The 12,038-nt window shown below is 47.1% G+C and overlaps 1 protein-coding gene across 3 annotated transcripts; it reads left to right on the top strand.

The window, feature by feature from the left end:
- Positions 1 to 63: 63 nt before the first annotated feature.
- Positions 64 to 10,686, top strand: grnb (granulin b). 3 transcript variants are annotated; one of them, XR_013935153.1, is made up of 17 exons: positions 64 to 198; positions 432 to 503; positions 1,073 to 1,231; positions 1,959 to 2,099; positions 2,287 to 2,394; positions 3,183 to 3,324; positions 3,950 to 4,062; positions 4,580 to 4,709; positions 4,889 to 4,980; positions 5,977 to 6,133; positions 6,704 to 6,801; positions 6,918 to 7,151; positions 7,328 to 7,576; positions 7,655 to 7,906; positions 7,994 to 8,091; positions 8,584 to 8,720; positions 9,263 to 10,684. XR_013935153.1 is itself a non-coding variant. In XM_080458314.1 (17 exons), exons 2-17 carry the CDS (start codon positions 501 to 503, stop codon positions 9,398 to 9,400), a joined length of 2,496 nt encoding a protein of 831 aa, XP_080314440.1. In that variant the 5' UTR covers positions 64 to 198; positions 432 to 500; the 3' UTR covers positions 9,401 to 10,686. The 3 variants fall into 3 exon arrangements, 2 of the variants coding, with proteins under 2 accessions (XP_080314440.1, XP_080314441.1); XM_080458314.1 differs by having other exon boundaries at positions 7,994 to 8,227; positions 8,475 to 8,720; positions 9,263 to 10,686; XM_080458315.1 differs by having other exon boundaries at positions 68 to 198; positions 3,953 to 4,062; positions 7,994 to 8,227; positions 8,475 to 8,720; positions 9,263 to 10,686.
- The last annotated feature ends 1,352 nt before the right edge of the window (positions 10,687 to 12,038 follow it).

Below are 12,038 nucleotides of genomic sequence, written 5' to 3'. Positions count from 1 at the left end.
AAATCATTTGCTCTAGATGGATAAAAAAACAGCAAACAAACACTACATTATCAACCGCTTGTCACGTGACCATGAGTCATGTGATTCATTCAGCAACTCAGTTTGCCTTGTACTGTATTTCTCTCTCGTTCTCTCATTCTGCAGCTGATTTAAAACACACAGTGGTGTGATGAGGACTTGACCTTTCAGATCTGTGAGGTAACAACAACATTTTCTCTCAAAAATCTTATTTTATGTCGAAAGTCTCCGACCCGCAGTTTAGTGCTCCGTTAGCCACTTAGCCCGCTAAGCTAACTCAACAGCGTCTCTTTATTTCAGCCTCTGTTGTTCAAATTAAATCTTTTTTCAACAGGAAACGTCCCCTGGAAAGTGACACGGTAGTGTACCACCCCGCTGCCTTGTTTAACGTAGTTTTCCTGATTGTTTTTCAGGTTATAAGCGGAGAATGCAGCACAGTCTGATGCTAACAGCCTGCTAACACCTGAAGCTACCTGCTAATAATGGTAAATGAATAAATCATCATTCATCTGCTTTTTATTCCCCAATAAAGTCAATTTCAGTGGTTTCCTGTGTACATTGCTGGCAAGCAATTTCTCACATCTATTTTGAAGATAAATTAAACTGCACCAACTGGATTTGTTCAGAGAAAGGTATGTTGTGTATGTTAATAAAACAAATACTGTAAAAATTACACATTGCTCAGTTACTAGTGCAACATTTTGGCCTTATTCTACTTTCCTATGTTTATATTATTTTAGGAGAAAACTGACGAGAAGCAGAAGTTTCTCAAAGTGGTGGCTTCTCTGAAAAAGACTTAATCGATATGAAAGGAAACGTTGTAAGTTCCTAAAAGTAAAGGGGATTAATAAAGCACATGTAGTGAGCAGCAAGACTATTAATGTCTTCCAGGTGGTTTCTGCTCAGGACAGTGAGAAGTCCTGCTCCATGAATGAAACTCGGATTTGTTTGGTGTTGAAATCCACTTTGACAACAAAGCAAGAAGCTTTTCCCATCATGAGCCTGTGTTTCTGTTTCCTGTGTGTCATGTGTCCTGTTTTCCTGTGTCCTCCAGACACCCTGGAGTCTGCAGATCCTCCAGACGGGGGTCCTGTGCTGGGCTTTGCTGGGTCTGAGCTCAGCTCTGGTCTGTCCTGATGGAGGGATGTGCGAGGACAGAAACACCTGCTGCAGGAACATGGAGGGAGGATACGGATGCTGCCCGCTGCCTCACGTGAGCCTCGCACCATCAAATCATTTCAAACCAGTTCAAACCTCCGCCCCTGTCATGTTACTTCAGCAGAGATGAGTCTGGTTCGACATTCACTTCACAGTCTCCAGGTCACCTGAACAACATGTCGATGGACTGAAAGAGACATGAGGAGAACATACAGACTCCTCACTGAAAGGCGAGAGTCAAACCGGCGTATTTTAGCTGTGAGGCACTGTACTTTCCAACATCCCAGATTACCATATTTTCCAAATTATCGGAGGTGTCGGCCAGAACGGCACACAGGGTGCAAGTCTCATTGATTCTTCCTGCGTTGAGCTTTCAGCCCTTTTTCTTAGTTTTCTTCATCACGTTAGCAGTTTCTTTTTTCCAGTCACCGCGCAAGTTTCTCCCTCACTCTGGACTTCTTTCTATTTTGTTATAAATTCTGCTGTGGACATTTTTGTTTTTGGAGATAATTTTCTTGCTTTGTGAAATCCAATAGTAACAGGGGTTTTTCTGTGCTTGCGCAGCAGCTTTCTGTGGTCATACAGAGACATCCAGTGGTCACAAATGGTATGGGTCATAAAGTTTGATACAAGTTTCTCTTTGAGCAGCCAAACAGCTTATATTATGGGAAATGCGGCTGTTTTTCCTCATATTACAAATTCAAACTCTCTTCCTCAGTCTCTGTTAACGACTGGAGATTTTAATTAAACGTGCGTTTCCTTATGTGTGAATGCGTCTGCAGGCCGAGTGTTGTTCGGACCACCTCCACTGCTGCTACCAGGGGACGGTGTGCGATCTGGTCCATGAGAAGTGTGTCAATAAAACCGTGTCCCTGCCCTGGATGAGACGAGTCCCCAGCAAACCGGCTCCTCTCGTCCCGCAGGTATGAGTCCTTCAAACTCAACGATCTGAATCAGAGTGTTTGACAAGTCCACGTTAAAAGGTGTTAATGGACTGATAACTCCAGACTGCCTAGAACCAGCTCACTGATGACCCAGCGACAAGCGGCTAAACCGTGTCTCTCCTCTCTGCTGCTCTGTATTCGCCGGCGTGCTGTGCGGCGCCTGCAGTTCGCTCTAAAGGCCGTCGTCTGTCCAGACCAGGAGTCGGAGTGTCCCGACGACACCACCTGCTGCCAGCTGCTGGACGGCTCCTGGGGCTGCTGTCCTTTAGCCAAGGTCGAGTATGAAGACACACACTGTTTAAACAGACAACCACGCAACGCACACTCACGCCCGGTCCACACAAGACAAAACAATCTCGAAAACAATTCTGTCCACACTTCACTATGAACACGGCTCAACACGATGCCTAAGGGCATGTAGTACATATGCCAAGCCTTTAGGGGCGCTGTGAATCACCAAATACACCAAAAACGCAGAAGAAACAGAACATAGAAAAATAAAAAGAGACTCCTGCCCGTATACTTCGGTTTAACTCTGAGTTCTATAGGTCAATGCTCCTGCTCCTGCTGCTAGTATCAGTAGCATTTGCAGCGCCACCTGGAGCACATAGTCCACGATTGTTGTGGTTATTAGGTGACATCATTGACCGTGGTTGGTTCGAGGGGGCGATGACAGCATCGTTCTCCGCAGATGTGCGCCGTTTTTGCTGTGCACACCTCAAAGCTGAGCCGGCGTTTTAGAATTTCCCCACTCTGGGACCCGTGTTAAAAAACAAAACCTTTTTGAGCTCCTAAAATGGCGCCGTGTGAATGATCGGCCAAAACATGGTGCTTTTACATGAAACGGCGTTCTCATGTGAATGGGCCCCTCAGACACACCTCCTAAATCCAAGAATAGACACCACCTTTGGTTCAAATGAAGTGTAATTCTTTGGAAAAACTGTCAAAAAACAATTAGAAAATGTACTAATGAGACAATATTGAAGCAGGTAAAACATGCTGGTCTGTTGGCTGGTGACTGCGGTGTCCAGACTGTCACTGATGGTTTCCCTCCGTCTGCAGGCGGTGTGCTGCGAGGACAAGCTTCACTGCTGCCCTGAAGGCACCACCTGTGACCTCACACACTCTAGGTGTGTGTCGTCTTCCCAGGACTCCGCCCCCCTGCTGCACAAACTGCCCGCCAGGCGGCGAGGCGCCCGTCCAGGTAGGGATTCAAACGTCTTCCAACGTCGCTCCATATTAATCAACGTCCATCACACTTATTCCAGTGTTTCTGCACTAAAGCAGTTCGAGGAACAACTAGGTATGAAAAAGTAAAGCATTACAGAAACACTAGTCCACATACCTTTGGCTTTGTTGGCAGATTACTGTTCTGAAATAAACCCAGCTGAAGCTTCACTTTGCTTTTCACTTTTCTCCTGCAAACAAACTGTTCAGTTAGCTTTAGCATTAGCCAAAGTTTCTCCCACTTTAACGTCAGATGACGTTCAGATTATAGAGCATCTTCCTCCATTAACATCCAGATTATAGAGCATCTTTCTCTTGTAACATCCAGATTATAGAGCACCTTCCTCTTTTAACATCCATATTATAGACCATCGTCCTCCTCTAGCATCCATATTATAGAGCATCTCCCTCCGTTAACATCCAGGTTATAGAGCGTCTCCCTCCTTTTACCACCCAGATTATAGAGCATCGTCCTCTTTTAGCATCCAAATTATGGAGCATCTCCCCGAACATCAGTAACAACTAATAGCCAGATTTAGTTTTTCTACTAAAGTAACTCGCGTTAAGTAACTGATTCAAACTTTGTGTTCTTGTTGGTTCAGAAGCGCCCCCTGCTGGCTCGGTGCTGTGTCCTGGAGGGAAAAGCAGCTGTCCACAAAGCTCCACGTGTTGCCTCCTGACCAGTGGAGACTACGGCTGCTGTCCGTACCCACAGGTACCCCTAGGGCGTCGGCACTGCTCCTAATCTATCAGATAATTCTTCTTATTGTGGACATTTCACGTTTAATGTCACAGATGAACTTCATAGGCTGCAGGAAACACTCCAGGAAGCAGTGTAGTAGATACTGCAGGGAAAACAAGGCAGCAGACATCTCGTAAATTCTTCTCGCTGGGCGTATGAGGGGATTTCACGCAGCATTAGTGTGCAGTTGTTTTGTTTCACAGCTGTTTCACATCCTGGAAGAGTTTCCGCGTCTCTCTGCTGCTTTAGTTCTGTTTGTTGGTGAGAAGCTGAATGCGAATTTCACTCCGTGAAATGTACTGAAAATCATCAGTTACTATTTCAGAAAAGCTGAATTCTACAGGAACGTTTGTGTTACGGTTTGTCTCCTAGAAGGGGAAGCTAACTGCTATCTGAGCCTGCTAATGCTAACAGTCTGAAGGGAGTGAGACGGTAGCTTTACCAACTCACTGATGTTCAGTCTAACGGTCCGATTCCATGTGGTGCGCAGGCCACATGCTGCAGCGATCATATCCACTGTTGCCCCGGCGACACGACGTGTGACCTGGAGCACAGCGTCTGTAAGTCCGGTGGAACCCGGTTCCCCCTGATGAGGAAGGTTCCGGCGGCGTCCCACGACAGTGAGTGTTTCTTCCGTTTGTTGTCTGGATTCATTCTGAACGCACTGACGATGACTTCCTGTCTGCTCTCCTTTCACTTCCTGTCTGCTCTCTTTTCACTTCCTGTCTGCTCTCCTTTCACTTCCTGTCTGCTGTCCTTTCACTTCCTGTCGGCTCTCTTCTCACTTCCTGTGTGTCAGTCGTGTGTCCGGACCAGAAGTCCGTCTGTCCGGATCAGACCACGTGCTGCCAGATGACCAACAGCTCGTATGGCTGCTGTCCTATGCCCAGTGTAAGTAGTCGAACTCGGGAGGAGTTTTACATACCGAGACTCTGTGTTTGTGTTGGAGGTGAAAATTTAACCAGGTTTGTTCAAATATGTGACGACCTTGACATCAGTTCTTCCTCGGTTCCTGATTTATTCAACGTATTGAAGCTGACGGTCCTGCCTGCTCCTGGAGACGCCAACACTATTAAATATGAAGGAAACGTGTGATTACCATAGATTGTGGACTGCAGGTCACTATTTGTATTGTTGTTTGGCCGATCATGTGACATTGAAAAGACTTGTATGAAAACACAGTTTAAATACCATGTTGGACCACTAGATGTCACTGTATAACCACAGAATGCCGTTACAGAATTTATGTTATGAGTGCTTTTATATTATTACATGTACTATTGATTTTAGGTGTACTTTTGCTCACTTTATTGACTCGTATTCTATTCTATTCAGAATGCTGCTACAGTATTTTTCTTATGGCACAACTTAAATTCTATCGAGTCAAACACTTTAGAGATATAGGACATTATGCAAGAATATATATTTAGATTTGATTTTACAAATGACCACTCGAGCCTGATTGTGCACTTATTATGGAAATAAATGTAGCATCAGTTCTCCAAATTAAAAGGCATCAACATTATACAGAAGTGGACTTATGCTCCGAGGTTTTCAGGTTCGAGTCCCACAGCAGATGGGTCACCACCATGGCTCCCTGAGCTTGAGCTTTGACCCACTACACCAGAACCAAACCTGAATCCAACATTTCATTCATGGAGCAAAAAAGCAAACTGGTCATCAGGGTTGGATGTGATCAATATTTCTGACTAATCAGAAAAAGTCAGTAAGTGATTGTTTATGTGGGAGAGCAGAAGGTTTAGATCTTCACTTTGTCAGAGAAAGCCCGAGTCCTCACACAGTTTGAAATGTTGAGAAAACATTTCAAACCTGTGTTTGATCAGAACGGCTCTCTTGAACGTGACGGAGCGTTTCTGTGTGTTTCAGGCTGTTTGTTGCTCCGATCGTGTCCACTGCTGCCCTGCAGGGACGCAGTGTGACCTGCAGCACAGCACCTGTGTGTCCAGGCAGGGAATGGAACCCGCGACCCTGAGCATGGTTGCTCTCGCTGCTGCGACCGAACTGGAGGCGCCACGGAGGAGAGGTGAGACAGAGACGGTCACCAACGTCTTCTATCACAATGCTCGATGCTTTGAGGCGTTCAAGTGTGAGTTCGGGTTCGAGCTGTGAAGAGCAGGAAATGATGCGTTTCTGGATTCGTGTGGCTGCTGGAAGACACTGGAACTTTCTGTATCAGACTTGCTTAGCTTAGCCACATGTTTCCTGTCAGCGTTTGCTTAGCCACATGCTAGCTCCCGGCCTGAAGTGTGTGTGTGTGTGTGTGTGTGTGTGTGTGTGTGTGTGTGCGCGTGCGTGTTTTACTACTGTGATAAAATCTATTTCATTTGTGACGAATACCAGAAAAGCTGTAAAGAGAAATGATTGACTGTTAACTTCCTAACTTTACTCTCAAAGGACAAACTGTCCAAACTGCAGGTTTTACACAGTAAAGAGACTTTCTAGTGTCTTTCTAACACGTGAGGTTCATTATGGCCTCTGACTGGAACGTCTTGAACGAGCTGTTGAAGTGTAAGAGCTGATTTAACCAGTTGGAGTTGTTTCCCAGTAGTTGTCAGCAACTTGATGAGTTAGTGAAGTTTGAATTGTCTTTCAGGACGTTCTGTCCCCTGTAACGACTCGGTGGCCTGTGCTGATGGAAACACCTGCTGTAAATCTTTGAAGGGGGAGTGGGCCTGCTGTCCTCTACCGAAGGTACTCACACTCCGAATGGATGGACGAACTCCACAGAGTGACTTCTCATCCTCTGTCTGTCTGTCTCTCTCTCTCTCTCTGAGTGATTCCTCAGTGTTTTCTCGTCTGTCCTGCAGGCTGTGTGTTGTGACGACCACCTCCACTGTTGTCCTCACGCCACCGTCTGTAACCTGGCGGCCTCCACGTGTGACGACCCCTTGGGCGGCGCCGCAACACCGTGGCTCAGTAAATCCCCCGCCGTGGCTTTAACCCCCGACAACAGCAAGTGTGACAAATCCACGTCGTGTCCCGGGAAGTCGACCTGCTGCAGGACGGCGAGCGGGGACTGGGCCTGCTGTCCACTGCCTCAGGTCAGCCTCCACCTACACTTCTTTAGAAAGTGGTACTCTTTTAAAAACTAGTGGGCTTATTTTATTATTTACCAAAAAGATCTGAAACAGCTGAAGCTAATTTGTCATTATTTTAATCCCGATGATAAACGTGAATGCTGTTGGCTTCATTTAAAGGTTTCAATCTGATCTCTCAGGCTGTTTGCTGTGATGACCACATCCACTGTTGCCAACACGGCACCGTCTGCAACCTGGAGACTCAGACCTGCGACGACCCGTCCGGCTCCTTGCCGTCCGTCCGCTGGCTGGACAAGACATCCGCCGTGTCCTCCGAGTCCACGCTGGACACGCTGGAGGAGAAGTGTGACCGACAGACGATGTGTCCTGGCAGCACCACCTGCTGTAAGAAGGGCCCCGGACAGTGGGCCCCCTGCCCGCTGCCGCAGGTCAGTTCCTGAGTTGTCTTATTAAAGTCCAGCAGAGTCGAAGGCAGTGACCAAGGTTCTGCTCACTTCTCGCTCCAGGGCGTCTGCTGCAACGACCACGAGCACTGCTGCCCCGACGGCTACAAGTGCAACGTAGCCGAGCAGACCTGCGACAAGCCCGACGGCTCCAGAGAGGCGTGGCTGCAGAAGGTCCCGACCCTGAGGGGGGTGGAGCCAGGCCTGGTGGGCGGGGACAGGAACATGTGTGACGGGCGGACCAGCTGCCCCCGAGACACCACCTGCTGCTTCATGAGCGGGACGCAGCAGTGGGGCTGCTGCCCCCTACCTGACGTGAGACCTCCTCCCTCCTCTCCTCCTTCCCTCCTCCCTCCTCCCAAAGTAAATTCTAACAGTGTGACTCTGCGCTGCCCCCTGCAGGCTGTCTGCTGTGCAGATGGAGACCACTGCTGCCCTAGCGGACACACCTGTGACCCCCAGCGCAGCTCCTGCTACCGGGGTCCCCACGTCATCCCCTGGTTCTCCAAACTGAGCTCTCGGACCGAGCCGTCCACCGTCGGCGACATCAAGTGTGACGACAAGAGCAGCTGTGCCGCCGGAGCGACGTGCTGCAAGCTGCCGTCTGGAGAGTGGGGCTGCTGCCCACTGGTCAAGGTCCGTACCCCCCACCACCCCACCCCCGACACGCCAAACTCCCACACACACGTTCATGTCCAGTGCCACGAAATCAGTGGATCAGTGGAAAGGTAGACATGTAAATATATAAATAAATCCATGGGTATGGTAAAGAGAGCATTGAAATGAGCGTATTGTGATATTCTCTGGAACCACTGCACGTATGGACCAATGTTTTGACTCACAGCTGACCTCAGCCTATCCTGCCCCCCCTCCCTCCCTCCAGGCAGTGTGCTGCACCGACCATGAGCACTGCTGTCCTCAGGGTTATACCTGCAACATGGAGTCAGGAACATGTGAGAAGAAGAGTTTCATCACCCTCTCTCAGACCGCAGTGGTTCGGTCCAAACTGGTAGAGGTCCAGGAGGAGCGGGACGTACCATGTGACAGCACGGGGGGGTTTCACTGCTCCAGGAGGGAAACCTGCTGTAAGATCTCAGAGACGGAGTGGGGCTGCTGCCCCTCGTCTGAGGTACGTCTGCTCACCACACACATGTAGAGACTGTTCATCAGAGGAATCGTGAGCGCGTCGTCTGCTCTGGGGTCATTCAGTGTTTCTGTCACATCACTTCCCTACACGTCCAACACTTGTGTCTCTCACACTCTGCAATTCAAAATACCAGAAGTTTAAAGTGAAGAGTGATTTGTCCCGACTCAGTCACAAATGGTCTTTTGACTGCTGGAGTTATTTTCAACCTGCTGGTTTTAGTCAGAAACAAAAGTAACTGGTTCGTTCCGCTGATATTCCAATAACAGAACTTACTAATTTAACTGTTCTGGCTGTTGGTTCGTCATGTTTCACTGATTCATCGCAGCAGATGCTTCATTCTGCGTAACCATGACATGACTTCAGGACGTTGGTGGAACTGTGATGTGACTGTTGCTGCAGATGAATGTTCACAGAAAGTTCTGAATCGATGCGACGCTTCTCTTTTCATTGTTGATGCGGCTTCGCTTCACAGCGTCGGAGCTGCTGCTCTGTTTCCCTGTGATTGACGGTCCCTGTGTCTGCAGGCCGTCTGCTGTCCCGGCTCCTGGTCCTGCTGTCCGTCTGGATCTCGGTGTGACCTTCAGACCAGAAGCTGCAGCCTCAACGCTCCACTGAGCTGGGACGCTTTACCGACCCGCACAAACAGAGACTCCACTCTGTGACCTCCAGTCCGCTCCGTCCAGCTTCTCCTCCATCATCATCCTTCTCCTCCGCCTGCTTCAGGTGATTCAGCCTCACAAACACTAAAACGGAGAGAAGACTTTCAGATTTTAGTTTGTTTCAATTCATAAAACAACTCCAGCTTAAAAATCCAGACAGATGAAACCTGAAGCTTCTGGACTCTCGTCTCCTCCTGGATTTCTCCTGCTGCGGTTCATTCTGTTGTTGATGGACTTTAGAGAAGGGATGAAGGGACGTCTTCAGGTAAAAAGTCTGTGTTAATGTGAAGGAAACGCTCTGCTCTGAATGTACCTGCTGCCTCACTGAGCATCATTCACCTGGAAACACAACCAAACTACGAGCTGAAGCAGGTCACATGATCTGAGCTGCATGGCTGACTCGTGGAGTTCGTTAAAGTAGAAAAGTTAATCGTCGCAGTTAAACGAACCATCAGATCTTTAGTTTTAAACTGGACTGTCTGGTTTGTTTTTCTATTTGACAAACTGTTTTTGAATTATCCTGGAATAAACAAGTGGTCAAATACCAAACATCTAAAGTTTTAAAGTTTCCCCAAAGTGAAGGAAGAGTTAGAAAGTGAACCTTGACGTCTCGTCCTCTCTGGTCTTCACGTCGTTCAATAAACCAGCTGGAAGACGAAGACGATCTGCCTGGAAAACCACAACGATCACTTCTGTTTGTTGACTTAATTATTAAAGTTGCTGTAGTTCTGCTTCGACTGTTGTGACTTCAACTTAACCGGATTTGAATTATGTTTGACAAATAATAATAATAAATTCCGATTCTTTGTTGTGTGAAGGACAAAATGTTTATTTTTCCTGCCTGTGTGTAATTGATCTTCACGTATTCGATCACTGCCGAGGTGAAACTGTCCAGTTTTTAGGCGATTGTGTCCAGTTTAATTCACGTGTTATTAGTCGGGAAATTAAATGTCTACACTCAATTTTCCAATGATGGATTAATGAAATATTATTTCATCATTATTATAAAACAGAAGCACAATGAAAGTCTGACTTTCCACAAGCTTCTTTATTCAATCGGTATTAATTTACTCCTGAAACAACATGAAGACTTCAAGGTCCAAACTGCAGCCTCTCAGCTGGACCTTCATGTGAAGGATTTAAAGGCTGAATCCAGCTTTTTAGAAAATAGTCCTGTTGGAGGAGGAGGAGAATAAAGGAGGAAGATGACAAAGAAGAATATGGTGGGAGGTTATGATAATATCTTGCTTAATGTGATAATAAAGCTGAGTGAGTTCACCCCCTCCCACACACTTCCTCTGTTCCTCTGGCCTTTCCAGACTCGTCCGGATCATCATCTAACACCACACACACACACACACACACACACACACACACACACACACACACACACACACACACACACACACACACACACACACACACTCCTATCACAGAGTTGTTATGACGATCAGAGTAAACAGAGGTGGAGTGGAGAACAGCTGTGTGTGGGGGGGGTCCCTCCCTCCCTCCCGGTCCCTGAGGCTCTTCAGCCCAATGAGCTGCCCCCCCTGCTGGTCAGACACACACAGGACACATCCCTTCTGCTCCAGTAGAAAACAACAAACTCATCAAATTGAGGTCAGGGTGGGGTGGGGCGGGGGGGTTACAAAAGGATGAGGTATTTTCATGCCAATACATTTTTCTATTGCTTTATCGAACCTAAATTTGTTTTAATTGGAAAGGAGAAAATCTAAAGTCCACACAGAAGAACAAAGCTGGAATCGAACTCTGGAGACAACATTGCAAAACACTAACCCACTAAAACTGTGTCTGTCTTGTCTGTCTGTCTGTCTGTGTCTGACCGAGTGATCCCCACAAGTCCTCAATGGGCAGAGTTACCTCCCAGCCAGCAGCCAGGCTAAAACATCAAGCCACAGTATTGTGAGAAGTCTGTCAGGGTCTCCACCCGGGTTTAACACCGTCACCTCAATAGATGCATGGAAGCTGTTTATCACTGATAAACAAGAAGGGACAGAGAATAACATTTTACAAAGGGAATGAGCTCATGGCCTTTAATGGATTGACCATTCATTCAGGAAGAGAGAAGAACTGGGATGTTCCCGTCTGTGTGGTCTCTGGGAGTCTTCTAAATAACCCAGTGAACAAAACCATTATGTCAACTGGAAGATTTGAAGATATTTGCTGTTTGTTAGGCTTTAATGACGAGTGGACCAGAGCCTAATGACTGGAATCACACCATGTGGCAGCCTTAAGCTACATATGGAACCTCTTGCTGGTCACCTGCAGGCAGAAATTCATCCCCAGTGATTGTGTCACAGTGGATGAACTTGTGCCATTCAGAGGGAGGATCAAGTTTATATGCCAAACAAGCCCACCAATTATGGCATAAAGATCTATAAAATGCGAGAAAAAGTGATAAATGAGCATCTCAACATTGAAATCAATCTACTGTTGTCTGAAGTACAATTAAAAATCATATTTAAAATTAGAGAAAGTTTATTGGAAAAACGCTTTTTTTGACACCCCCCCTCATGGAAGAGTGTAGGTATTGGTAGGTCATGAATCCAAGGGATAGATGGAATGGAAATCAAGGAAATGGAGAAACTCTAAAGTCCACACAGAAGAACAAATCTGGAAT

This window comes from Lipophrys pholis, assembly GCF_963383615.2.
Source record: "Lipophrys pholis genome assembly, chromosome: 1".
Lineage (NCBI taxonomy): Eukaryota > Metazoa > Chordata > Actinopteri > Blenniiformes > Blenniidae > Lipophrys > Lipophrys pholis.
Note: the sequence above shows the minus strand (reverse complement) of the source record. Positions and strands in the feature narration are given on the sequence as shown.

Bases quoted from the DNA above. Each gene is read 5' to 3' on its own strand.
- grnb (XM_080458314.1), top strand. The intron at 2,100-2,286 runs GTATGAGTCCTT...CGGCGCCTGCAG, and splicing joins CGGCTCCTCTCGTCCCGCAG to TTCGCTCTAAAGGCCGTCGT. The intron at 7,577-7,654 runs GTCAGTTCCTGA...TTCTCGCTCCAG, and splicing joins CCCCCTGCCCGCTGCCGCAG to GGCGTCTGCTGCAACGACCA.